General features: G+C 64.9%; 1 protein-coding gene across 1 annotated transcript in view; it reads left to right on the top strand.

Moving 5' to 3' along the window:
- Positions 1–24,736, top strand: part of LOC104575958 (voltage-dependent P/Q-type calcium channel subunit alpha-1A-like) — a 44,698-nt gene extending 19,962 nt beyond the window's left edge. Inside the window, 33 exon segments of the mRNA XM_088539161.1 lie at positions 1–159; positions 235–816; positions 899–1,221; positions 1,305–1,446; positions 1,529–1,658; positions 2,402–2,461; positions 2,552–2,658; positions 4,328–4,427; positions 4,535–4,695; positions 4,780–4,920; positions 5,555–5,756; positions 5,835–5,999; positions 6,394–6,504; positions 6,601–6,684; positions 7,647–7,763; positions 7,840–7,905; positions 7,990–8,090; positions 9,420–9,570; positions 10,304–10,431; positions 11,681–11,777; positions 13,037–13,142; positions 14,307–14,414; positions 14,493–14,552; positions 14,555–14,592; positions 15,023–15,126; positions 15,205–15,343; positions 15,596–15,706; positions 16,595–16,630; positions 19,040–19,079; positions 19,082–19,231; positions 20,644–20,801; positions 20,804–20,884; positions 24,292–24,736. Of these exon segments, the coding sequence (XP_088395287.1) occupies positions 1–159; positions 235–816; positions 899–1,221; positions 1,305–1,446; positions 1,529–1,658; positions 2,402–2,461; positions 2,552–2,658; positions 4,328–4,427; positions 4,535–4,695; positions 4,780–4,920; positions 5,555–5,756; positions 5,835–5,999; positions 6,394–6,504; positions 6,601–6,684; positions 7,647–7,763; positions 7,840–7,905; positions 7,990–8,090; positions 9,420–9,570; positions 10,304–10,431; positions 11,681–11,777; positions 13,037–13,142; positions 14,307–14,414; positions 14,493–14,552; positions 14,555–14,592; positions 15,023–15,126; positions 15,205–15,343; positions 15,596–15,706; positions 16,595–16,630; positions 19,040–19,079; positions 19,082–19,231; positions 20,644–20,801; positions 20,804–20,884; positions 24,292–24,717 (4,684 nt within the window). The 3' untranslated portion in view covers positions 24,718–24,736.
- The last annotated feature ends 3,091 nt before the right edge of the window (positions 24,737–27,827 follow it).

Genomic DNA, 27,827 nt, shown 5'->3' with positions numbered 1-27,827 from the left:
CGGGGGGACACGGGGACAGAGCGGTGACGTCCCCGTCCCCGCCGCCTCGCAGGACGAGCAGGAGGAGGAGGAAGCCGCCAACCAGAAGCTGGCGCTGCAGAAGGCCAAGGAGGTGGCCGAAGTGAGCCCGCTGTCGGCGGCCAACATGTCCATCGCCATGTGAGTGCCGATGACCATGACACCTCCCGTGGCTCCTTCCTCGCCCTCCTCATCCTCCCATCCTTGCCCTCGCAGGAAGGAGCAGCAGAGGAACCAGAAGGCCTCCAAGTCGGTGTGGGAGCAGCGGGCGAGCGAGCTGCGCAAGCAGAACCTGCTGGCGAGCCGCGAGGCGCTCTACAGCGAGCTGGAGCCCGAGGAGCGCTGGAAGCTGGCGTACGCGCGCCCGCTGCGCCCCGACGCCAAGACCCACCTGGACCGCCCGCTGCTCGTGGACCCCCGCGAGAACCGCAACAACAACACCAACCGGACGCGGCCCGGCGAGCCGGCGCCGCCGCGCCCCGACGACGAGGCGCCCCGCAAGCTCCCGGCGCGCTCCGGCGAGCTCCGCGGCGCCCCGGGCGAGCGCCGGCCGCGCGCGCCCAAGGAGAGCCGGGCGGGCTCGCCGCGCGCCCCCGGAGAGCGGGACGAGCCCCGGCGGCCCCGCGGAGGCCCGCGGAGGGAGGCCGAGGGCCACCAGGAGGCCGGGCGGCCCGAGCGGCGCCAGCGGCACCGGCCCGAGGGCGAGGGGGGCGAGCGGCGGCGGCGGCACCGGCACGCGGCGCCCGGCGAGGCCGAAGGGCGCCGCGATGACAAGGAGCGGCGGCACCGGCGGCGCAGGTGAGCGGCGGCCACGGGGAGGGCTGCGGCGCGTCCCCATGGTGTCCCCAAGCTGAGTCCTCCGTTGTCCCCATGTCCCCAGGGAGCCGCAAGCCACCGCGGTGCCCACCCTGTCCACCACCCGCCCCATCCAGCAAGCGCCGGTGGCCGAGGACATCGACAACATGAAGAACAACAAGTTGGCCACCAACGAGCCCCCCGTGGCCACCGCCGTCACCCGCCCGCCCAGCCCGCCACCCATGGGCAACCACCTGGAGGGCCAGCGGCGGGGGACCCACGTGACCCCCGAGAGCGCCCCGGTGGCCACCGAGACCAGCCAGGTGCCCCGGCGGCCCGAGCACACGGCCGTGGACATCCCACCGCCACCGGGACCACCGGTGGCCCTGCGCAATGCCGTGGTGCAAGGTGGGCAACCAAAACGTGGCTATGGGTGGCCACCCTGCTGGGGCCACCAAGCGAGCGGGCACCGATGCCTCGTGTCCCCGCAGTGAACAAGAACGCCAACCCCGACCCGCTGCCCAAGAAGGAGGAGGAGGAGAAGAAGGAGGAGGAAGGCAGCGAGCAGGAGGAGAACGGGCCCAAGCCCATGGTGCCCTACAGCTCCATGTTCATCCTCTCCACCACCAACCCGTGAGTGACACGGGGACGTGGAGGGGACACGTGGCGCCCGGTGGGGCCCTGGCTCAACGCCGTGTCCCCTCCGTGGTGGCAGCTTCCGCCGGCTCTGCCACTACATCGTCAACCTGCGCTACTTCGAGATGTGCATCCTCCTGGTCATCGCCATGAGCAGCATCGCGCTGGCCGCCGAGGACCCCGTGCAGCCCAACGCGCCCCGCAACAACGTGAGCGCCACGGGGGTTCCTGTCCCCGTGGTCACCTGGTCTGGACCCCGAGGGACACCCATGGGGATGCTCGTCCTCATGGACACCTTCTTCTGCCCCCAAAGCCAACCCATGGGGATGCTCATCCCCACGGACACCTTCTTGTGCCCCCAAAGCCAACCCATGGGGATGCTCATCCCCGTGGACACCTTGTCCTGCCCCCAAGACACCTGTGGGGATACTTGTCCCCATGGCCACCTAGTCCTGCCCCTGAGAGCCACCTGTGGGGATACTTGTCCTCATGGACACCTTCTCGTGCCCCCAAAGACAACCCATGAGGAAGCTCATCCCTGTGGACACCTTGTCCTGCCCCCAAGACACCTGTGGGGATACTTGGCCCCATGGACACCTTCTTGTGCCCCCAAAGCCAACCCATGGGGATGCTTGTCCCTGTGGACAGCTTGTCCTGCCCCCCAAGACACCTGTGGGGATACTTGTCCCCATGGACACCTTCTTGTGCCCCCAAAGCCAACCCATGGGGATGCTCATCCCCGTGGACACCTTGTCCTGCCCCAAGACACCTGTGGGGATACTTGTCCCCATGGCCACCTGGTCCTGCCCCTGAGAGCCACTTGTGGGGATGCTTGTCTCAATGGCCACCTTGTCCTGCCCCTGAGAGCCGCCTATGGGGCTGTTTGGTCCCATGGCTGCCAGGTTGTCCCTACGCTGCTGTCCCCGTCACCTCCGCTCCCTTCTCCCCCCAGGTCCTGCGCTACTTCGACTACGTCTTCACGGGCGTCTTCACCTTCGAGATGGTGATCAAGGTGAGCGGGGAGGGGACATCAGGGGACACCGGGGGGAGGGATCTGGCCATCCCGTGTCCCCCCCCTCAGCCGCTGTCCCCGTCCCCACAGATGGTGGATTTGGGACTGGTGCTGCACCAAGGCGCCTATTTTCGGGACCTCTGGAACATCCTGGACTTCATCGTGGTCAGCGGGGCCCTGGTGGCCTTCGCCTTCACGTGAGTGCCCGGACGCCTGGGCCCTCCCACGCTCCTGGGGGCCGTGGTGACACGGGGGACAGCGCGGGGGACTGGGTCTCTATGGCATTTGTGCCTTTGAGCAGCTCCCAGTTACTCCCAGTGCTTCCCACCACCTTCCAGCAGTTCCCGGTTACTCCCAGTGCTTCCCACCACTTTCCAGCACCTCCCAGTCCCTCCCAGTCTCTTGCAGTCCCCCCCAGGCTGCTCATGTCCCCCCTGCATCTGCCCTTGGCTCCTGCTGGGACCCAGGGCCAGGCCTGGGGCACTTACACACACGCACAAGCGCGTACAACCGCACAACCGCATGCACAACCGCATGTACAAGCGCACACCCGCACGCACAAGCGCACACCCGTCCCCTGTGCTCCACTGGTGTCGTGTCCACCGTGTAGTCGCTGTCCTGCCGTGCCGCTTGCTGCCGTGTCACCCCGTGTCACCTCGTGTCACCCCTATCGCTCCCGCTCGCCCTGCAGCCCCCTTGGGTGCCCAAGGGTCCCAGAGCTCCCAGGACTCCTCCCAAAGGGATATGCAAACTCCAGGAGAAGACACGGAGCAAAATCCCATAGGTGTATAATCCCTTAGAAAAGGGGGAATAATCCCATAGGAAAGGTGCATAACCTGCCAATAAAGAGGCAAAATTCTCTAGTAAAGGATGAAAAATCAGGTAAGGAAATGGATAATCTGGTAAAGAATTGCATAATCCGGCAAGGAAATGCATAACCTCTTTGTGAAGGATTCAAAATCTCCCAGGAAAAACTGCAAAAATGTCACAGCAAAATATAATCCCTTAGTAAAGGATGGATAATCTCAGGAAGAGCAGGCATGATCTCCTGGTATAGGATGCCAAATGCCTTAGTGAAGGAGGCACAATCCTATCGGGAAGGATGCATAATCCGTTAGGGAAGGAGAATCTGCTAATAAGGGTGCATAATCTCTTGGGAAAGGGATAATCTGTTAGTGAAGGAAGCATAATCTCCAGGAAGGGGAATGCCCTGATCCCATAGGGAAGGATGCCCAATGCTATAGGGAAGGATGTCCAATGCCATAGGGAAGGATGTCCAATGCCATAGGGAAGGATGCGCAATCCCATAGGGATGGATGCGCAATCCCATAGGGAAGGATGCGCAATCCCATAGGGAAGGACGTGCAATCCTATAGGGAAGGATGCCCAATCCCATAGGGAAGGAACTCCCATAGGGAAGGCCCCACAATCCCGCCCCGTGTCCCGGCCGAGGCCGCGCGACCCCGCGGGGACGGTGGCCGTGGCCGGCTGTCACCTCTCACCCTTCCTTGTCTCTCCCCGCCGCCGCCGCCGCCGCCGCAGGAGCAGCTCACGGTAAAGCCCCCCGGCCGCCGCGTCCCGCTCGCTCCGTCTCCGTCCTCCTGTGCGCTCCGTGTGCGTCGCTTGGAGCGCCACCCGCCCTGGCCCCGTCCCGGTCCCCAACATGGAGGGGACACGCGGGTCCCTTGGGGTCCCCCCGGCGCTCGTGAGCTGAGTGCGACGGGTCTCAGCTGCTCCACGCTGGGAATACGGGTGGTGGGAAGAGGGGAGGATTCCTTGACAATTCCTGGGTGTGGGATGGGGACGGGGGGACACGGAGGCAGCCCGGGGCGCCAGGACCTCACGGACGCCCTGTGCCCTCGGCAGCGGCAGCAGCAAAGGGAAGGACATCAACACCATCAAGTCCCTCCGTGTCCTCCGTGTCCTCCGGCCCTTGAAGACCATCAAGAGGCTCCCAAAGCTCAAGGTGGGTCATGATCAGGGTGAGAAGGTCCTCAGGGTGGGGAATCCTCAAGGTTGGGGTCCCCGCTTGTCCCAGGGTGCCACCGAGCCCATGCTGTGTCCCCCTCCAAGGCCGTCTTCGACTGTGTGGTGAACTCGCTCAAGAACGTCCTCAACATCCTCATCGTCTACATGCTCTTCATGTTCATCTTCGCCGTGGTGGCCGTGCAGCTCTTCAAGGGCAAGTTCTTCTACTGCACCGATGAGTCCAAGGAGTTCGAGAAGGACTGCAGGTGGGGACAAGGGGCATGGGGACACAATGGGGCCCTGCGGGTCCTCCCCTTGGTGCTCTGGTGCCACCGCATGTCCCCGTGCAGGGGGGAGTACCTGGTCTACGAGAAGGACAACGAGGTGAAGGCGCAGAAGCGGGAGTGGAAGAAGTACGACTTCCACTACGACAACGTGCTCTGGGCGCTGCTCACCCTCTTCACCGTCTCCACGGGAGAAGGATGGCCCCAGTAAGCGTGCAGGTGGCTCACGGATGCTCTCCAACATGCAGGAGACCCATGGGTGCTCTCTCATGCCCTGGAGGCCCATGGGTGCTCTCGAGGCTCACAGGTGCTCTCCCACACACAGGGGAGGAGGCCCATGGATGCTCTAGAGGCCCATGGGTGCTCTCTCATGCTCTGGAGGCCCATGGGTGCTCTCTCATGCTCTAGAGGCCTATGGGTGCTCTCTAATTCTTGGAAGGCCCATGGGTGCTCTCCCACACACAGGAGGCCCATGGGTGCTCTCTGATGCTCGGGAGGCCCATGGGTGCTCTCTGATGCTCTAGAGGCCCATGGGTGCTCTCCTGCACACAGGAGGCCCATGGGTGCTCTCTGATGCTCTAGAGGCCCATGGGTGCTCTCCTGCATACAGGAGGCCCATGGGTGCTCTCTGATGCTCTGAGGACCCATGGGTGCTCTCCTACACACTAGTGAGCTCCTCGGGTTCTCACCCAGACCCAAGCCGAGCACTTCCCAGAGCCTCGAGCCGTTTTGGGTGCCCAGACACCTGGGTCCCTCAGGGTGCCCTCGGACCACCCTGGAGATGCCCCTGGTCACCTCCTGGTCACCTCCCCACCCCACCTCTGCCCTTGCCCCGCCACAGGGTCCTCAAGCACTCGGTGGATGCCACCTATGAGAACCAGGGCCCCAGCCCGGGCTACCGCATGGAGATGTCCATCTTCTACGTGGTCTACTTCGTGGTCTTCCCCTTCTTCTTCGTCAACATCTTCGTGGCCTTGATCATCATCACCTTCCAGGAGCAGGGTGACAAGATGATGGAGGAGTACAGCCTGGAGAAGAACGAGGTGGGGACCATCCTGGGCCATCCGCCACGGGGGACATGTCCCCCGGTGACGGTGACACCAGCGTTGTCCCCTCTGCAGAGGGCCTGCATTGACTTTGCCATCAGCGCCAAGCCCCTGACGCGCCACATGCCCCAGAACCGCCAGAGCTTCCAGTACCGCATGTGGCAGTTCGTGGTGTCCCCTCCCTTCGAGTACACCATCATGGCCATGATCGCCCTCAACACCATCGTCCTCATGATGAAGGTGGCCCCAGCGGGGACGTGGTGGCGGTTTGGGCCTGGGGTCTGTCCTTGATCCCCGTGCCTGTCCCTGCTCTCTGTCCCATCCCGGTTCTCCTGGACCCATTCTGTGTCCCCTAGATCTGTCCCTGTTCCTTGGGGACTGCCCCAGGACTCTCTCTTGTCCCCATGCTCCTGTCCCTGTGGCCCAGGACCTGTCCCTGTCCCTGTTTGCTGGGCTCTGTCCCTATTCCCTAGGTCCCATCTTGTCCCCTAGGACCCATCCTCTCCCCTGGGCCTGTCCCCATCCTCCTCCATCTCTGCTGTCCCCTAGGGCCCATCCTATCCCCTCAGCTCCGTGCTGTCCCCAAGGACTCAGCCCCCGTCCCCGTCCCCACCTCTGGTGTCCCCTCCTGCAGTTCTACGATGCCTCGGACGCCTACGAGAACGTGCTCAAGATGTTCAACAACGTCTTCACCTCCCTCTTCTCCCTCGAGTGTCTTCTCAAGATCATGGCCTTCGGTGTCCTGGTAGGTGCCACCACGCCACCACCCTGCGGTCACCTCCCCAGCCCTGGGCTCCACTCTTCCTCCTCCTGCTCCATTGGTTTTCTCCTTCCTTCCCAGAATTACTTCCGCGACGCCTGGAATATCTTCGATTTTGTCACTGTCCTGGGGAGCATCACGGACATCCTGGTGACTGAGTTTGGGGTGAGTGACGGCCACCACTGCTGGTCATGTAGGGGCTGCCACTGGGCTCGGATACAGCACAAGACTCGGATCTGCTCCGGACTCGGATCCCAGTGTGGGCTCTCAGATCCCAGCATGGATCTCGGATCTGGAGCGGGGTCTCAGATCCCAGTGTGAGCTCTTGGACCCCAGCATGGGGTCTGGGATACTGGGGAGGGCTCTTGGATCCAGTGCAGGGTGTCAGGTCCCGGCGAGGGCTCTTGGACCTGGTGGGGGCTCCTGGATCCAGCACAGGCTGTTGGCATCACTTCGGAATCGGATCTGGTGCAGGAGCTCTCAGATGTGGCATGGGCTCTCGGATCCCATCATGGGCTCTTGGATCCAGCAAGGGCTCTCAGATCCCAGTGGGAGCTCTCGGATCCCAGTGGGGCTCTTGGATCCTGGTGGGGGCTCTTGGATCCAGCGAGGGCTCTCAGATCCCAGTAGGGGCTCTTGGATTGCGGTGACGGCTCTCGGATTCCGGTGGGGGCTCTTAGATCCAGTGGGGGCTCTCGGATCCCAGCGGGGACTCTTGGATCCCAGCGGGGGCTCTCGGATCCCAGTAGGAGCTCTTGGATCCAACGAGGACTCTTGGATCCAATGAGGGCTCTTGGATCCCAGTGGGGGCTCTTGGATCCAGTGAGGGCTCTTGGATCCAACGAGGGCTCTTGGATCCCAGTGGGGACTCTCGGATCTAGCGAGGGCTCTCAGATCCCAGTGGGAGCTCTTGGATCCCAGTGGGGCCTCTCGGATCCCAGTGGGAGTTCTTGGATCCAACGAGGGCTCTCGGATCCCAGTGGAGACTCTCAGATCCCACCATGGGGTCTTGGATCCCAGTGTGAGGTCTTGAATCCAGAGGGGTCTCTCAGCACTGCTCCGGATCCGGATCCGGGTGGGCTCTCCCGGCACCATTCCGGACCCGGCTCCCACCCCTCTCCCCGCAGAACAACTTCATCAACCTGAGCTTCCTGCGGCTCTTCCGGGCCGCTCGGCTCATCAAGCTGCTGCGCCAGGGCTACACCATCCGCATCCTGCTCTGGACCTTCGTGCAGTCCTTCAAGGTGAGCGGGGCCGGCCCCGGCGCCGCGGGACCCGCGCGCCCCGACGCCGCGGTGACGGTCCCCGCTCTGCCGCCAGGCCCTGCCCTACGTGTGCCTGCTCATCGCCATGCTCTTCTTCATCTACGCCATCATCGGCATGCAGGTGGGTCCCGCCGCGGCCCCCGCGCGGCACCGCCGGCCGTCCCGCCGCGCCGCCCCTCAGCCCTGTCCCCAAACTGTCCCCAAGGTGTTCGGCAACATCGGCATCGAGGAGGAGGACGAGGAGTCGGCCATCACGCAGCACAACAACTTCCGCACCTTCTTCCAGGCTCTCATGCTGCTGTTTCGGTGCGGGGACGCCGGCGGCGCCGCGGGATGCGGGTGCTCGGGGTGCAGCGGGGCCTGGTGCTGTGGGTGCTGGGTGCTATGGGTTTGATGGGTGCTATGGGTTTTATGGGTGCTATGGTTGCTGCACGTTCCATGGGTGCTGCACGTTCCATGGGTGCTGCACATGCTTTGGGTGCTGTAAGTGCTGGGTGCTGGGTGCTATGGGTTTGATGGGTGCTATGGGTTTTATGGGTGCTACGGGTGTTGCACATTCCATGGGTGCTGCACGTTCCATGGGTGCTGCACGTTCCATGGGTGCTGCACGTTCTATGGGTGCTATAAGTGCTGGGGGCTGGGTACTATGGGTGCTATAGGTGCCATGGATGCTACGGGTGCTGTATGCTGGATGCTATGGGTGCTATGCATGCTATGGATGCTATGAGTGTTGTGTGCTGGATGCTATGGGTGCTATGGGTTTTATGGATGCTATGGGTGCTGCACATGCCATGGGTGCTGCATGTTCTATGGGTGTTGCATGTTCTATGGGTGCTGCACATGCTTTGGGTGCTGTAAGTGCTGGGGGCTGGGTACTATGGGTGCTATAGGTGCCATGGATGCTATGGGTGCTGTGGGTGTTATGGGTGCTATGGATGCTGTGGATGCTATGAGTGTTGTATGCTGGATACTATGGGTGCTATAGGTGCCATGGATGCTGTGGGTGCTCTATGCTAGATGCTATGGGTGCCATGGGTGCCATGGATGCTATGGGTGCTATGGGTGCTGGATGCTGGATGCTATGGATGCTATGGATGCTGCATGCTATGGGTGCTGGATGCTGGACGCTATGGGTGCTATGAATGCTATGGGTGCTATGGATGCTGGATGCTATGGGTGCTGGATGCTATGGATGCTATAGGTGCTGTATGCTGGATGCTATGGGTGCTATGGGTGCCATGGATGCTATGGATGCTGGATGCTATGGATGCTATAGATGCTGTATGCTGGATGCTATGGGTGCTATGGGTGCCATGGATGCTATGGATGCTGGATGCTATGGATGCTATAGGTGCTGTATGCTGGATGCTATGGGTGCTATGGGTGCCATGGATGCTATGGGTGCTGGATGCTGGATGCTATGGGTGCTATGGATGCTATGGGTGCTGTATGCTGTATGCTATGGGTACTATGCGTGCTCTGGGTGCTCTGGGTGCTGCGTGCTCTGGGTGCTGGATGTTATGGGTGCTGGATGCTATGGATACTATGGATGCTATGGATGCTATGGATGTTCTGGGTGCTCCGGGTCTATGGGTGGCTGCTCCGGGTGCCATGGGTGCTCCGGGTGCCCTGCAGGAGCGCCACCGGCGAGGCCTGGCACGAGATCATGCTGTCCTGCCTCAGCGGGAAGCCCTGCGACGAGAACTCGGGCATCAAGGAGCGCGAGTGCGGCAACGAGTTCGCCTACTTCTACTTCGTCTCCTTCATCTTCCTCTGCTCCTTCCTGGTGGGGCCCGAGAATGGGGAGGGGGAGCGGGAGGAGGATGGGGATGAGGGCGAGGGAGAGGATGGGGGTAAGGGGGAGGAGAATGGGGATGGGGACGAGGAGAAAGAGGATGAGGATGGGAAGGAGGATGAAGAAGAGGATGAGGATGGGGAGGGGGATGGGACTGAGGACAAGGATGAGGACGAGGATGAGGATGGGGATAAGGTGGAGGAGAATGATGATGGGACGAGGAGGAGGGAGAGGATGAGGATGGGGAGCAGGATGAGGGAGAAGGGGATGGGACTGAGGATGAGGACGAGGATGAGGATGGGAATAAGGGGGAGGAGAATGGGGATGGGGACGAGGAGGAGGGAGAGGATGAGGATGGGCAGCAGGATGAGGGAGATGGGGATGGGACTGAGGATGGGGATGAGGACAAGGATGAGTATAGGGATAAGGGGGAGGAGAATGGGGATGGGATGAGAAAGAGGAGGAGGATGGGAATGAGGATGGGGATGAGGATGGGAATAAGGGGGAGGAGAATGGAGATGAGGATGAGGAGGAGGAAGAGGATGGGGAGGAGGATGGGAATGAGGAGGAGGAGGATGGGGATGGGAATGAGGATAGGGATAATGAGGATGGGGATAAGGACAAGGACGACCGTGAGGAGGATGGCACCGGGATGAGGATGAGGATGAGGATGCCGAGGAGGACGAAGGGGCCCTCCCGGCCGCGGCGCCTTCCTCCCGCGCAGATGCTGAACCTCTTCGTCGCCGTCATCATGGACAACTTCGAGTACCTGACGCGCGACTCCTCCATCCTGGGCCCCCATCACCTGGACGAGTACGTGCGCGTGTGGGCCGAGTACGACCCCGCTGCCTGGTAAGCACCCATGGGTGCCCGGGGTGGGGAGGGGGAGCGGGGCTGGGGGGGGTGGCGCCCGGACGCCTGGGCCCTCGCAGCACCAAGCCTGTTGGGGAGGAGGAGCAAGCGTTGGGGGCACCGCGATGGGGACGTCCCCGTGTCCCCCTGCACCCTGTGGTGTCACCTGCGGGGGGGCCGTGCCCCCCACCCCCGGCCCATTAACCCTCCTCTCTCCTCATAGGTTTTTGGCAGCCTCTTTTATTCTTCCTCTTTTAGCCCAGCACAAGGGGCTGAGACCCCCCCCCACCCCGGGGGTGTCCCCAATGGGGAGGGGGGGTCCTTGCACTGCCCTGGGTGACGCTCTGGTGTCCCCGAGCCCAGAACTGGCCTCACTGGGATTAAGGGAGGGGGCACCCCCTTGCCCCCCCCCCAAAAAAATCCCACTCAAACCCCTCCATTGCAGCTATGAGAGGGGGGTTCTCCCTTCCCGCTCCCGCCATCCGCAGCCGCCCGGACGCCTGGGCCCCGCGTGTCGTGGCTGCCCCCCCCCGGGCCGCGCCGGCGGGGGGGTCCGCACTAACCGCCCTGTATTCTTCTTGCAGCGGCCGCATTCATTATAAGGATATGTACAGTTTATTGCGCGTGATCTCTCCCCCCCTGGGCTTAGGCAAGAAATGCCCTCATAGGGTTGCTTGCAAGGTTGGACTTACACTAAAAACCTGCGGAGCATCCCCGGAATGAATGGCGCTTTCTGGTTCCTGGGATATATATATGATAAAGAGCTATCTATATATATATACGGACACATACACGGCCCCCCCCTGCCCTGCACAACCCCCTCCATGTCCCCAGGGCTGGCCCCGATGCGTCGCAGGGGGCTGAGCCGCATGGAACGTCCCCCTCCTTGTCCCCATCCCGGTCCCTGCTTGCTGCCAAATCCCCCCCCAGGTGACGTGGGGTGTCTGTTGGGGGGGGGGATCTGTGCCCCCCCCCGCCATGGTGCCGCATGCACATGGGCCATGGCCTTCCTCCCCCTCCCACCCTCCTCCTCATCCTCCTCTCCCCATAGGGCTCAAAGCAGGGGGGCGCCCCCCGCCCCACCGCCGCCGCATGGGTTTAAACCTTTTTTCCTCCCTTATTTTTTCTGTCGTTTCGCATTTTTTTTCCCCCCTCCATTCCCACCCGTTTTCCTCTTTTTTTCCCCCCACCCTTTCTCCCCTCCGGCTTTTCCGATGTTCTCTTCCTTCTTGTTCTCTTCCGCTCCCAGGGGCCGCCTGACTTTCATGGATATGTATGAAATGCTGAGACATATGTCCCCACCCCTGGGTTTAGGCAAGAAATGCCCACCCCGTGTTGCTTATAAGGTAGAATAACCCCCCCCCGGACCCAGAGCGGACCCCCCCCTCCCGAGACCCCCCCCCCAAAACGCGGAGGCTCCCGGCCCCCGGCCGCCGCTCGCGGCCTCTCTTTCCTCTCCTGCCTCCGCTGCGGCCTCGCACAGGACGGGGTGGGTAAGAAGCGTGGACCCCCCCCCCCCATAGGAGCGTGTGTGTGTGCGGACCCCCCCCCCTCCACCATTCCTTCCCTGGAACCTCCCTCCCTATCCCGGACCATCCTCCTCCTCCCTTCGCATCCCACGGGAATTTGCTTCCCAGGGACCTCCTGGAGGCTCCTCAAGAAGCCCCGTGTGGGTTGGGGGGGGGATTTGCCCCCCCCCCCCGCTGCCTCTGTACCCCCCCCATCGAAACATCCCCCCCTTCCTCCCTCTCCTCTTCCTCCCTCCCCTCCTCTTCCTCCCCCCCCAGCAGTGAGTGCCCCCCCCCCCGCATTTCCCCCCCCCCCCGCCAGCTGCTGCACCCGCCTGGGGCCGGGATGGGGGGGACGGAGCCGCAACACGGGGGACGCTGCATGTGTCACCCCCCCCCCATGTCACCGTCCCCCATGGGGGGGGACCCGGCAGCGGGGTGCCCCCCCCCCCAGCTCCGTACCTCATCCCCCCCCCATCGGCGTTGCTCGCTCCCTAGCTCGCATCCCCCCCCTCAAAAAAAGAACCCCCCCCCCCCGCAAGGGCTGCATGGGGAGGGTCCCCACGGATGTCCCCTCCCATTGAGGGGGGGGGACGGGGACACCTCCCGCCACCCACCTGCTCGGAGCAGGGGAGGGCATGGAGGGGGGGAGGCTGAGGCCTGGCGAAACTCATTGCATCTCCCGCCTCCTCTCTCTCCCCGCCAGGCACGAGGATGCGCATGGAGGAACGCCCCCCCCAAACCCCGCTCCGTTGTCCCCAGGTCCCCCTGTTGTCCCCAGAGCGGAGCCGTGCCCGAGCGCGGCCCCCCCATCCCCGCTTGCATGCGCTGGGGCCGCCCGCTGCATGCGCCGCCCGCCCGGACGCCTGGGCCCCTCCTCCTGCCCCTCCTGCACCCCAGTGTCCCCGTCCCGGCCGGGGCGTCAGCGCGGGGCGTCCCGGGGCCCGAGGCCTGGGGAGACACCGGGGTTGGTGACCGCGGGAGGGGACACGGGAGGGGACACGGGTGGTTTCCCCAGGCCGGGTCCCGGGGCGCCGCGCGGCCGGTGGCTCCGGGGCCGCTCCGTGACCCGGCGCCGTCTCCGCCGGCTCCCGCAGCGGCTGCTCCGCATGGACCTGCCGGTGGCCGATGACAACACGGTGCATTTCAACTCCACCCTCATGGCCCTCATCCGCACCGCCCTGGACATCAAGATCGCCAAAGGCAAGAGGGGGGACACGGGGACACGTGTGGGGACAGAGTGGGCATTGGGGACACAGAGGATGGGACCTTCGGGGACAGGAGCAAAGTCCCTGTGGGCATGGGGACCAGGAAACTGGTGGGATGGGGATGAGAGACCCTGGATGGTCCCTGCAGTGTTGGGGACCAGAAGCCTGGTGGGATGGGGACAGGGTCCCCAAGGAGCTGGTACCAGGAACCTGGGGGATTGGGAACCTTTGGGAGACAGGAGCAGGGTCCCCAAGGGGCTGGGGACCCTGGTGGGATGGGGACAGGGTCCCCAAGGAGCTGGTACCAGGAACCTGGGGGATTGGGGACCTTTGGGAGACAGGAGCAGGGTCCCCAAGGGGCTGGGGACCCTGGTGGGATGGGGACAGGGTCCCCAGGGAGCTGGTACCAGGAACCTGGGGGATTGGGGACCTTTGGGAGAGAGGAACAGCGTCCCCAAGGGGATGGGGACCCTGGTGGGATGGGGACAGGGTCCCCAAGGAGCTGGTACCAGGAACCTGGGGGATTGGGGACCTTTGGGAGACAGGAGCAGGGTCCCCAAGGGGCTGGGGACCCTGGTGGGATGGGGACAGGGTCCCCAGGGAGCTGGTACCAGGAACCTGGGGGATTGGGGACCTTTGGGAGAGAGGAACAGCGTCCCCAAGGGGATGGGGACCCTGGTGGGATGGGGACAGGGTCCCCAAGGAGCTGGTACCAGGAACCTGGGGGATTGGGGACCTTTGGGAGACAGGAGCAGCATCCCCAAGGGGCTGGGGACCCTGGTGGGATGGGGACAGGGTCCCCAAGGAGCTGGTACCAGGAACCTGGGGGATTGGGACCTTTGGGAGACAGGAGCAGTGTCCCCAAGAGGATGGGGACCCTGGTGAGATGGGGACAGGGCAGCTGGGGGAGACGTGAGGGATCCCTGAGGAGATGAGGACAGAGATGGGGACAGCGATGAATGGGGTGGGCAGGCGACACGTGGAGGTGACAGGAGACTTGGGGACTGCTTTAGGGATGGGGCATCTGGCAGGGCAGGGAGCATCCCTGGGGGGAAAGGGAGGTTCCCATGGACCATCTGTGCCTGGGGAGGGGACACAGAGGACAAGGATGTCCCCAAGGGTGGCCGGGTGGACCCTGCCCTCAACCCCCTCTCCGCAGGGGGAGCCGACAAGCAGCAGATGGACGCGGAGCTCCGCAAGGAGATGATCGCCATCTGGCCCAACCTGTCCCCCAAAAACCTGGACCTGCTGGTCACCCCCCACAAGTGTAAGGAGCCACCCGGTCCCTGTGCCCCGTCCCCATCCTGTCCCCGTCCCCCCCTGACCCCTCTCTGCGTCCCCGCAGCCACCGACCTCACGGTGGGGAAGATCTACGCGGCGATGATGATCATGGAGTACTACAGGCAGACAAGGCCAAGAAGCTGCAGGCCATGAGGGAGGAACAGGTCAGTCCTGGGACGGGGACACGCCGGGTCCAGGACACCCGTCACCTCCCGGTGCCCCTCCAGCATCCCCATCCCATCCCGAACATCTCCATGTGCATCTCCAGCACCCGCATCCAGCTGGAACATCTCCACATGCATCTCCAGCTCCTCCATGAGCATCTCCAGCATCCCCATCCCAGCTGGAACATCTCCATGAGCATCTGCAGCACCTCCATGTGCAGCTCTAGCATCCCCATCCCATCCCGAACAGCTTCATGAGCATCTCCAGCAGCCCCATCCCAGCTGGAACATCTCCATGAGCATCTCCAGCAGCCCCATCCCAGCCCCAAGACCTCCAGCTGCATCTTCAGCATTCCCATCCCAGCTCCAGCACCTCCATGTCCCTCTCTGTGTCCCTGACACGTCCCCAACTGCTCTGGTGTCCCCGCAGAACCGGACACCGCTGATGTTCCAGCGCATGGAGCCACCATCCCCGACGCAGGACGGGGGTCCAGGGCCGGATGCGGTGGCCTCAGCCGAGCCACCCGGGGGGATGTAAGTGCCACCGACTCCGTCTTGCCCGGCCTGATGCTGGGACCCGTCGTGATGGCGCTGAGCCACCGTGTCCCCCAGGGCTGCACATGATGGTGGCCTCAAGGAGAGTCAGTCGTGGGTCACCCAACGCGCCCAGGAGATGTTCCAGAAAACGGGGACCTGGAGCCCCGAGCGGGGACACCCCGAGGACATTCCCAACAGCCGCCCCAACTCCCAGGTGAGGGCAGTGCTGAGCTTCCATTTTCCCCGTGTCCCCATGTCCCTGTGTGTCCCTGAGGGTCCCTGTGCCCCCAACCAGCCCCTAAACCTCATCCCTCTGCCCACATCCATCCCCAGCAGTCCCCATGTCCCCAGATGCCCCCTAAACCTCATCCCTCTGTCCCCGTGTCCCTGGGAATCCCCACAGGAGGCCCCAGGGGAGATGTCCCCGAGTGCCATATGTCCCCACACCGTCCCTTGGTCCCCGCAGTTGGTGGAGATGCGCGAGATGGCCAAGGACGGCTACTCGGACAGCGACTACCTGCCCATGGAGGGCCACGGCCGGGCCGCCTCCATGCCACGGCTCCCCGCCGAAAACCAGGTGAGAGGGGGGTCCTTTTGGGGAGAGGGGGACATGGTGGGGACACCGGGACGGTCCCCGAGATGCTGCGACATCCCGCTCGCTCGCAACCTGCCTGGATCTGTGGTGGGGACCGGGGGATTGTCCCCGTCTCTGTCCTTGTCCCCTGTGCTGGGGGGACCTGCTGAGAGTGGCCGGGGGCTTGGCCAGCATGGCAGCTGGGTGGCCAGGGCTGCATGTGACCCCGTGGTGCCACGGGGACGAGGCCACCCCTTGTCCGCTCTGGTGCATAAGGGCTTCGTGTGACAGAGCTTCATGTCCCCTCTGGGGGTCTGTGTGTCTGCATGCATGGGGACAGGGACATGGATGGGGATAGGGACCAGGACAGGGATGGGGAAAGAGATTGGGGCAGGAATGGGGACCAGGACATGACTGGGACCAGGACAGGGATGAGGATGGGGTCAGAGACTGGGGCAGGAATGGGGACCAAGACAGGAATGGGGATGTGCCCAGGACAGGGATGGGAAAAGCGCTTGGGGCAGGAATGGGGACCAGGACATGACTGGGACCATGACAGGGATATGGATGGGGATGAGGATGGGTCCAGGACAAGAACGGGGACAGACTGAGGATGGGGAGGATGTCCCTGGGACAGGGATGGAGACCAGGATGGGGACAGGGATGGGGACAGGGATGCTCTGGCTGCTCTGCTCGCTGCTGCTGCTCGCCTGGCCCCTGCTTGGCTCCGTGCGGATGCCGGTGCGGATGCCGATGCCAAGGCCGATGCCGATGCCGACGCCGCTCCACCCCGGCCCCCTGCCCGCTCCCCCCTGCCCCGCTGGCCCCGCGTTCACTCTGCTCTCTTCTCTCCCGCTGCTCTGCGGCCACCGCCTGGGCCGGCTCCGGCAGAGGAGGAAGGGCCGATCCCGAGGGAATAACCTCAGTGTAGGTACCGCCGGCACCCGGCGCCCGCAGCGCGGCAGCCGGGGGCTCTCCTGCCAGCGCCGCATCCTTCCGGGACACCCGCCTGCCCCCCGGCTCTGCCAGGCAGCCGTGTGCCCATCCGTCCTTCTGTCCACTCATCCCTCCATCCATCCATCCCTCCATCCATCCACTCATCCCATCCACTCATCCATCCCTCCATCCATCCACTCATCCTATCCACTCATCCATCCATCCATCCACTCATCCATCCATCCCTCCATCCATCCATCCATCCCTCCATCCATCCATCCACTCATCCCATCCACTCATCCATCCATCCACTCATCCATCCATCCATCCATCCATCCATCCATCCCTCCATCCATCCATCCACTCATCCCATCCACTCATCCATCCATCCATCCACTCATCCATCCTTCCATCCATCCATCCTTCCATCCATCCCTCCCTCCATCCATCCACTCATCCATCCACTCATCCCTCCATCCATCCATCCCTCCATCCATCCAGTCATCCTATCCACTCATCCATCCATCCATCCACTCATTCATCCATCCCTCCATCCATCCATCCATCCCTCCATCCATCCATCCACTCGTCCACCCACCCACCCATCTGTCCTTCTCTCCATCCATCCACCTATTTGTCCTTTTCTCCACCCATCCACCCGCTTATCCATCTCTCCATCCACTTATCCTTCTCTCCATCCATCTATCCACCCACTTCTCTATCCATACACTTATCCATCCATCCATCCAACCACTTCTCCATCCCACTGCCACCTGCTCCATCCATCTCCACCGACCTCTTTTCTATCTGTTGCAGCCTCTCCATCCCTCCACCCTTCTGTCCATCCTTCATTCCTTCTCTCTCACTCTCCATCCATCATCTCTCCTGTCCCTCTCCGGTCCCCGCTCCGTCCTTCCTTCCCAGCCTCTCTCGCTCGGTCCTGCCCATCCAGAAGCAGCAGCTCAGGAGCCATCTCAATCCTTTAGTCCCTCTGTCCCCACGTGCCCAGGACATCTCCCTGTGTCCCTCCCTCTTCCCTGTCCTCCGTGTCCCAGCCCCAGGCTGCTACAGCCACCTGGACCCTCTTCTCGTCGGCATCCCATGTCCCAGCATCCGTGTGACCAGCAAGGAGCAGCGTCCCCGCCCCTTGTCCCCATGTCCCTGTCCCCATCTTCCCTGTCTCTCCCTACCGGAGCTGCGCAGAGGCCGGGGGGCCTCGGCAGGAGCCGGCAGCGCAGCTGGAGGGCGAGAGCAGCAAGGGGGGACACGGGGACGTGTCCGTCCCCGGTGGGTGGACAGGGGACACCGTGTCCCCTCCCAGCCCAGTGCATGGCACAGGGGTGGCCTGGGCAGAGCAGGGAGCTGGGCAGGGGGTGGCTCCGGTGGGATATCGGCTGGTGGCTCCTGGAGCAGGTCCTGCATCTGCGGCGGGAGAGGCGGCTGCGTCCGCGGGGCCACCGGGTGATGATGGGAGGCGGTGAGGGAAGGATGGATGGATGGATGGATGGATGGAGGGAGGGAGGGAGGGAGGGGTGAATGGGCGGATGGATGGAAGGGTGGATGAGCAGATGGCTGGATGGATGGACGGATGGATGGATGGGCGGATGGATGGATGGATGGATGGACGGATGGATGGGTGGAGGGGTGGATGGATAGAGAGGTGGATGGGTGGATGGATGGAGGGAGGGACGGATGGATAGATGAAGAGGCAGATGGATGGATGGATGGATGGGCGGATGGATGGAGGGGTGGATGGATAGAGAGGTGGATGGGTGGATGGATGGAGGGAGGGACGGATGGATAGATGAAGAGGCAGATGGATGGATGAATGGAAGGATGGATGGGCAGATGGATGGATGGATGGAAGGAAGGGTGAATTTAGGATGGATGGATGGACAGCTGGATGGATGGATGGACGGATGAAAGGAAGGGTGAATTGAAGGATGGATGGATGGATGGATGGATGGATGGATGGATGGATGGACAGATGGAAGCGTGAATTGAAGGATGGACGGCTGGACGGATGGAAGGAAGGGTGAATTGAAGGCTGGATGGACGGATGGACGGATGGATGGACGGATGGATGGAAGGAAGGATGAATTGATGGATGGATGGATGGAAGGAAGGGTGAATTGAAGGATGGATGGATGGATGGCCAAACAGGCAGCAGCTGGGTGAGAACCGGCACACCTGGCTCAACGGCCGGGAGGCAGCTGTCCGGATGGAGGCTGGAAGGCGGCACGGAGGCCCGAGCGAGCAGCCGGCGGAGGCCGCGGAGGCCGCGGAGGCCGCCGCGGTCCCTCAAGCCGCCCCGTCCCCTTCCAGCAGGAGCCGTCCCGTCCCCGCGCCGGCCCGGCCGGGCTCCGCTGCAGCGCCGCGGCTCTGCTCTCTCCCCCGCAGCCCGTCGCGGATGGCAGCCCCATGACGCGCTCGGCCTCGCTGCTGGCCAGCCGCGCGGCCCGGGCCTCCGCCTCGACGACTACTCGCTGGAGCGCGTCCCCCCCGAGGACGGCCCGCGGCACCAGCGCCGGCGCGAGCGGGGCCACCGCGCCTCCGAGCGCTCCCTCAGCCGCTACACGGACGGGGACACAGGTGGCCACCCCGAGCGCGTCCACCCCCCGGGGCCACCGCTCTGTCCCCTTGATCCCTTTCTCCTGGGTTGGAGTTTTTGGTGCATCCCTGTCTCCTCCTGGTGTCCCGTCACGCTGCCCTGAGTGTCCCCTGAAGGTGGGATCTCCTCCAGGGTGTCCCCAGAAGTCCCAGAGGTGACACCATCTCCTCCATGGTGTCCCCTGATTCCCATGGGTCACTCCACCTCCACTGTGTCTCCATGAGCCCAATGGACCATGCCACCTCCTCCGTGTCCCCTTGGGTCACACCATCTCCACCGCATCCCCGTGTCCTCCTGAGTCCCATGGGTCAGGCCACCTCCACTGTGTCTCCATGAGCCCAACGGACCATGCCACGTCCTCTGTGTCCCCATGAGTCCCCTGGGTCACACCATCTCCACTGTGTCCCCATGTCCTCCTGAGTGCCATGGGTCAAGTCACCTCCTCCGTGGTGTCCCCACCTTCTCCTGACTCCTAGAGGTGACACCAACTCCCAAGTGTCCCCATGTCCTCCTGAGTGCCATGGGTCAGGTCACCTCCTCCATGTCCTCATGAGTCCCCTGGGTCACACCATCTCCATCATGTCCCCCATGTCCTCCTGAGTGCCATGGGTCAGGTCACCTCCTCCGTGTCCCCATGAGTCCCCTGGGTCACACCATCTCCCAAGTGTCCCATGTCCTCCTGAGTCCCACAGATCAGGTCACCTCCTCCTCCGTGGTGTCCCCACCTCCTCCTGACTCCTATAGGTGCCACCATCCCCCAAGTGTCCCCATGTCCTCCTGAGCGCCACAGGTCAGGTCACCTCCTCCGTGTCCCCATGAGTCCCCTGGGTCACACCATCTCCACTGTGTCCCCATGTCCTCCTGAGTGCCATGGGTCAGGTCACCTCCTCGGTGTCCCCATGAGTCCCCTGGGTCACACCATCTCCATCATGTCCCCCATGTCCTCCTGAGTGCCATGGGTCAGGTCACCTTCTCCGTGTCCTCATGAGTCCCCTGGGTCACACCATCTCCATGATGTCCCCCATGTCCTCCTGAGTGCCATGGGTCAGGTCACCTCCTCCATGTCCCCATGAGTCCCTTGGGTCACACCATCTCCCAAGTGTCCCCATGTCCTCCTGAGTCCCATGGGTCAGGTCCCCACCTCCTCCTGACTCCTATAGGTGACACCATCTCCATCATGTCCCCCATGTCCTCCTGAGTGCCATGGGTCAGGTCCCCACCTCCTCCTGACTCCTATAGGTGACACCAGCTCCCAAATGTCCCCATGTCCTCCTGAGTCCCATGGGTCTGGCCACCCCCATCATGTCCCCATCTCCTCCTGAGCCCTACGGGTCACCCCACCTGAACCGCGTCCCCCAGCCACCGCCGACGTCCCCAAACGTCCCCGCCGCAGGCCTGGGCACGGACCTGAGCGTCACGACGCAGTCCGGGGAGCTCCCGGCCAAGGAGCGGGAGCCGGAGCGGGGCCGCGCCAAGGACCGGCGCCACCGGCACCACCACCACCACCACCACCATCACCACCACCACGGCGGCGGCGGCGGCGGCAGCGCGGGGACCGCGAGCGCCGCGAGCCCGGGCGGCCCCGCTGCTCCCGCTCGCCCAGCGCCGGCCCCGAGCGCCCGGCCCCCCGCCAGGTGGGTCCCACCTTCCCCTCGCCCCTGCGCCTATAGGGACCCCCCCCCCCCCCAAAATCCGCTTCCAAAATCTGGCACTTTCCACCCAAATCGGAACCCCCCCCCCCCTCCCCAAAGCTGACATTCCATCTAAACGTGATCCCCCCCCAAATGTGAACACCTCCCCCCTCTCCAAATCTAACACCCCCTGCCCAAATCTGACCCCCCCCCAAAAAATCTGACCCCCCCCAAAAAATCTGACACCCCCCCCAATCGGGAACACCCCCCTGCCCAAATCTGAACCCCCCCCCCAATCTGACATTCCATCTAAATGCGACCCCACCCAAATGTGACCACCCCCTCCCCCCAAATCCAAACCCCCCTACCCAAATCTGACCCCCCCCGAAAATCTGACCCCCCCCCATTGGAAACACCCCCCCCCGCCCAAATCTGAACCCCCCCCCCAAATCTGACATTCCATCTAAATGCGATCCCACCCAAATGTGACCACCCCCTCCCCCCAAATCCAACACCCCCTACCCAAATCTGACCCCCCCCCGGAAAATCTGACCACCCCCCCCATTGGAAACACCCCCCCTGCCCAAATCTGAACCCCCCCCCCCCAAATCTGACATTCCATCTAAACGTGATTTCCCCCCCCAAATGTGACCACCCCCCCCTCTCCAAATCCAACACCTCCTGCCCAAATCTGACCCCCCCCCCAAAAAATCTGACACCCCCCCCCAATTGGAAACACCCCCCCCCCCGCCAAATCTGACCCCCCCCCCCCAACCTCCAAATCTACCAACCCCCTCCCCCAGCAATGGCGGGGGGGGGCAAGGGCTGCTCCCTGGGCCGGGTCTGGCTTGGGGGTGAAACCAAAGACCCCCCCCCCCCCCAAACACACACGGAGCCCCCAGACCATTTCCAACCCCCCCCCCCCCAAAAAAAATAGAGCAGGGCCCAAAGTGACACCCCCCCCCCCCCGAGGGTCTCTCCACCAGAGACCATCCCCCCCCATCAAGTTGGGGGGACACCCGTGGGGGGGGGGGGACAGAGGAGCAGTGCCCCCCTCCCCCCAAATGTCACCATCCTGGTGGCCCAGGATGCCCCCAGGGGAGGGCAATTAGGGGGAGGGGGGGCTAAAAGTAATGGGGGGGGGAACAAATCAATTGAGGGGGGCAAGAGAAAGGGGGGGGCACGAGAAATGGGAGGGGGCAAGGGGGGGGTACCCCTTCGCGCTGCCCCCCCATCCGCTGCTTCCCCCCCCGCTGCTGCCCATCCCTGCACAGAGCCATCTCGCTTGCGCGCCCCCCTCCCCCGCCAATGTCCCCCCCCCCCCCCCCCGCAATGTCCCCATGTCCCCTCCCCGTGCGTCCCCCCCCCGTGCCGCTGGCGGGACCAGCGCCCAGTGACGTCTCTGTTTCGGCTCCGCTGCGCCCGGCCGCGAGGGGCAGCCCAGGTAAGCGGGCCCCCCCCCCCCCCCCAAAAATCCACCCCCCCCCCCCCACCCGCCCCCCCCCATTGCAGGACCCTCCTTGGAGCGTTTGGAACGAAGCTGCACCGCCCCCCCCCCCCCCAAATTTACCCCCCCCCCCCAACTAGGATCTTGCACCCATGGGTGCTGTGGGGGTTGCACCCGCTTGGGGCAGGGGGCAACAAGACAGAATGACCCCCCCCACCCCGCCCCCAGCTGCATCCTGGGATGGGGACGTGGCCCCCATCTGGGTGCACCCCCTGCCCTCTGCACCCCCCCCCCCCTTAACACTGGGTGCACCCCCCCCCCCCATTAATACTGGGTGCACCCTTTGCACCCCCCCCCAAAAAAGACTGGGTGCCCCCCCCCCCGCCCTGCACCTGTTTTAGGGCGCATGGACCCCTGTGCCCCCCCCCCCCCATAGTCACTGAGGTGCGCGGATACCACCCCCCCCACCACCACTCAGCGCCAGAACGGGAGGGGTCTCGTTGCCCCCCCCCCCCCAATCAGGACCCCCCCCCCCACCTGCTCTCTTCCAAAATGCTCCAGCTTCCCCCCCCCCCCCCATCTCCCCCTCCCCGCAGAGCCGCATTTTGGGGTTATTTTGGGGCACTTTGATTATTTTTGCAAGTGGCTTTGCAACTCCCCCCCCCCCCCCGCCGCCCTCGCAACCATCGCCCCCCCCCCCCGCCTTGCCCCCCCCCCCATCGCTCCCCCCGCCCCGGCCGACCCTTCTCACCTCTCTTCTCACTTTTTTTTTTTTCTCCTCCCCTCTCACTTTTTGTTCCTTTTTTTTTTTTTTTTCCTCTTTTCTTCTCCCCTCCCATTTGTCCCGTTGTGTCTTTGCCCCCCCCCCCCCATATCTGTTTATCACCCGTGTCCCCCCCGTCCCTGTCCCCCCCTCGCCGTGCCATGCGGCTCATGTCCCTGTGTCCTCCATATGCACATCCCCATCATGTCTCATATATCCCCCCGTGTCCATGTCCCCCATGTCCTTATGTCCCGCTCTGTGCCCCCGTGTCCAATTCTCCCCGATATCTGTCCTCTATGTCACCCTGTGTCCATGTCCCGTGTCCCTGTCCCCCTGTGCTGTGTTCCCAATATTCCCCACATCCATGTCCCCATGTCCACATTCCTGCCGTGTCTGTGTCCCCCATGTTCACGCCCCCATCTCCCTGTCCCACCTTGTTCCCAATGTCCACGTCCCCCACCATGTCCTTGTCCCCTGTGCCATTTCCCATATCCCCCGTGTCCATGTCCCTTGTGTCCATGTCCCCGTGTCCATATCCCTGCTGTGTCCATGTCCCCTGTACTGTATTCCCCATATCCCCCGTGTCCACGTCCCTGCTGTGTCCATGTCCTCCACACCCACATCCCGTGTCCCTGTCCCCATGTCCCCTGTGCCATTTCCCATATCCCCCATGTCCATGTCCCTTGTGTCCCTGTCCCCGTGTCCATGTCCCTGCCGTGTCCATGTCCCCCATGCCCACACCCGCTGTGTCCCTGTCCCCCATGTCCCCTGTGCTACGTTTCCCATATCCCCCGTGTCCATGTCCCTTGTGTCCACGTCCCTGCTGTGTCCATGTCCTCCACACCCACATCCCGTGTCCCTGTCCCCATGTCCCCTGTGCTGCGTTCCCCATATCCCCCGTGTCCATGCCTCTTGTGTCCATGTCCCCATCCCTGCTGTGTCCATGTCCCCCACACCCACACCCCGTGTGCTTGTCCCCATGTCCCCCGTGCCATTTCCCATATCCCCATGTCCACGTCCCCGCTGTGTCCATGTCACCCACACCCCGTGTCCCTGTCCCCCGTGCTGCGTTCCCCACATTCCCCCGCCGTGTCCACGTCCCCGCTGTGTCCACGTCCGCCATGCCCACGCCCCGCGTGTCGCTGTCCCCGTGTCCCCGTGCGCGCCCCCGCGATTGCCGCCCTCTCCGTGTTGCTGTAGGGCAGTAGTTCGGTGAGCGGCAGCCCGGTGCTCTCCACGTCGGGGACCAGCACCCCCCGCCGCGCCCGCCGCCAGCTGCCGCCCACGCCGCCCACGCCGCGGCCCCGCGTGTCCTACTCGCCCGCCGCCCGCCGCGCCCCCCCCGCCGCCGCCGCCGTCGCCCGCCGCCCGCCGCCGCCGCCGCCTCCCGACACCCGCCGCTGGCCCGAGCCCCGCGGCTACCGCGACCCGGAGCCGCTCTACGAGCCCAGGACTCCGCGGGGGGGCGGCGGCGGCGGCGGGGGCGGCGGGTCGCCCTCCCGGCACGGCGGTCGCCGCTTGCCCAACGGCTACTACGCGGGGCCCGGCGGAGGCGGCAAAGGGCGCCCCGCCGCCCGCCACGGACTGCGCGAGCCCTACAGCGAGACGGACGATGACTGCTGCTAGCGACAGGCCCCGATCGCGACAGGCCCCGATCGCGACACGCCTCGATCGCGACGCGCCTCTATCGCGACACGCCGCGACGCCGCCGCCGGGCGCGACACGCCGCGACGCCGCCGAGCGACACGCGCCGACACCGAGCGCGCGCTCCTCCTGCCGCCGCCGCCCCCTCCTCCCTTCCTCCAACCTCCCTCCCCCCCGAGGAGAGGGGGGGGTGACTATCGCGACATATCGGGGGGCACGCGCGATGCTATGGATGAGTTTTATCATCTCGATCAACCGGGGCGGGGAAGCGAACCGGACCGGTGTCCAACCCACCCGCCCCCACCACCCACGCACGACATCGTCCCCGGGGCAGGAGCGGAGCCACCGGATGGGAAGGGCGCGGAGGGGCCGGGGGGGGGGCGGCGAGGATGCCCCCCCCGCCCCGCGGCAGCGGCGCCGTCTGGGCTTCAACCCCCCCCCCCCGCCGGGGGGGCCGCACTGAGGAGGGGGGGGCGGCCGCAATTGCATGAAATGAGTTACCGAGAACCTGAAATAAAGTTAAAAACAAAACAAAAAAGACAAAAAAAAAATCCACCCCGAAACCCGCCCCCTTCCCCCCCCCGCAAGCATTAATTAAAAAGGAGGAATTTTGAACCGAGCCCCTTCTCGCTCCTTCCCTGGGGGCAGGGGGACATTGGGGTCCCTGGGCTGTGCAGTGAAGGGGCCCAGGCGTCCGGGTGGGATTCGCCCCCCCACGTCCCGTGAGGAAGCGGAGGCGCCGGTACCTCCGGAGGCGCCGCGGCTGCCCCGCCCCCCTGCAGCGGATGGGGCCCAGGCGTCCCGGCAGCCGCCCCCGCCCTGCCCTCCCCCCGGGGGGCCCAGGCATCCGGGCGGCCGCCCCCGCCCTACTTCCTCTCCCCTCCCCCCTTCCCTCGGGGGCCCAGGCGTCCGGGCGCTCCCGCCCACACGGAGCCACCTGGTGCCCCCCCCCCCCATGCCGTTTCCTGCACGCTCGGAGCCCTAGGCCAGCACAACCCCCCTCCCCAAAAAGGGCTGATTCCACCCCAAATCTGGGGCTGGAGACTCAGCAGCCTCAACCCCCATACGAGCCCCTGGAGAATCTCCCACGAGGTCACCAGGAAGCGGGCGGGGGAAAACGCCCCCTCCCCAATGAGAAGGCTGGAACCCCTTCCCCCTCCCCAAAGGAGAAATGACGAGGGGGACACAACGACAGGGTCCCCTGTCACCCCCCTCCTCAGGAGACAGCAGCTTCACAAACGTGTTTTTATTTCTTTAACAAAATAATAATAATTAAGCATTAAAAAAATGGGGGAGAAGCCCCCCCCAGGGGATAAAATACCGTGGGGAGAGGGGGAAACAGGACCAGCCTGGACCCCTCCCCTGGGGACAGGGGACATCGGGGCGTCCCCGCCCACGGCTACCGGGAAGTCCCCGTGTCCCTCCGCCCCTTCCCGGCCGGTGACGCAACCGCTGTCACATGTCGGTGAATCACGGGAGGGGGGAGAAGCCGCCCCCTCCACCGCCCCGGTTCGGGGCGGGGGGGGTCCAAAATCCGCGTATCCCGCGGGGGGGGATCCACGTGCCCCCCCCCCCCCACAACTCTCGCCGGTTCCGTGTCCCCAATCGGGGTGTCCATGTGTCCGGGGGGTGTCACCGTGTCCCCCTCCTGCCGGTTCCGGGCGGTCTCCGTGTCCCAAGCGGGGTGTCCATGTCCGAGGAGTTGTCACCGTGTCCCGCCCTTTGTCGCTTGCGGGGGGATCTCCGTGCCCCAGACGCGGTTCTCGGCGGGGGGGGGGGGTCACCGTGTCCTTACCGGCCCCGGGCGCGGGGACGGGTCTCAGCAGGCGCCGACCGCCCGGACGAGGAGGCCGAAGGCGGCGGCGGGGGCGCCGCGCAGCGACTCGGGGGTCCCGGCGGCTCCTCCGCCTCCAGCCGGGCCCGTTTGTTCGGTACCGGCAGCGGCCCGGGAAAGGAGCCGCCGCTGCGGCGCTTCCGCCCGGCCCGCGGCGACGGGGGGCCCGGTTCAACCTGGGCCGGTACTGCGGGGGTCTCCCGGTGCTGGACGCAAGGGGGGGTCTCCCGGTGCAAGGCGGCGCGAGGGTCCCGGTGCGGTGCAAAGAGCGAGTCCCGGTCCGGTGCAAGCGGCGGTACCGGCCGGTCCGGGGCGGGCAGCTGGTCCCGGTGCTGGGCGATGCGGGGGTCCGGGCTCGGCGCAAGCGGCGGGTCCCGGTGCTGGGCGATGCGGGGGTCCCGGTGCGGCACAAGCGGCGGGTCGCGGTTCAGGTCACCGGAGGGGTCCGGACTCGGTGCAACCGGTGGCTCCGCACTCGGTGCAAGCGGCGACGTCCCCGGCTGCAGTGCAAGCGGGACCCCGGCGGGGTCCGGGCTCGGTGCAAACGGCGGGTCGCGCTGCAGGGCACCGGAGGGGACAGGGCTCGGTGCAAACGGCGGGTCGCGCTGCAGGGCACCGGAGGGGACTGAATCCGGTGCAAGCGGCGGCGGCTCCGGTGCCCCGGCGGCGCGGGCGGCGAGGTAGCGGTGCCGGGCGGCACGAACGAGCAGCGAGAGCTGCAGGCTCCGGTGCAGGCGGAGGCCGCCGCGCTGCAGGCGGCCCCGGTAGAGCTTCCACACGGCAGCCGCCAGCACCCGCTGCGCCTCCTCCATGGTGCCGGTACCGGGAGCGGGGCCGGGGCCGCCGCCGACTCCGCGCCTCTTATAGCGCCGCGCCCGCCCCCTCTCCCGCCCCCGCGCTGCATCCGGCCCCGGCTCCGCGGCGCCGGGAACCGGGGGTGGGGAGGGGGGGGCGGAAATGCCGTGGGCGGCGGGGGCGGAGTGGCGCGGGGGGGGCGGATCCGGTGGCCCCCCCCCCATCCGGGACCTAGATCCCCCTCCCCAGGATCCAGATCCTCTCCCGCCCGGATCCTGAGAGCCCCCCGGGGACCCTGGACCCCCCCAGACCTTGTGCGCTCCTGGGATGGGGGGGGTCCCTGATTCCCGCCCCCCCCCAGACCCTACGAGTCCCCCGGGACCCTTGGACCCCCCTGCGGACCCCGAGAGCCGCCCTGAGACCCTGGATCCCCCCCCGGGGTTGGGGGGTCCCTGCGCGCCCC

This window comes from Tinamus guttatus, unplaced genomic scaffold (assembly GCF_059628265.1).
Source record: "Tinamus guttatus ecotype Peru unplaced genomic scaffold, ASM5962826v1 Tinamus_guttatus_pri_ptg001441l, whole genome shotgun sequence".
NCBI lineage: Eukaryota > Metazoa > Chordata > Aves > Tinamiformes > Tinamidae > Tinamus > Tinamus guttatus.
Note: the sequence above shows the minus strand (reverse complement) of the source record. Positions and strands in the feature narration are given on the sequence as shown.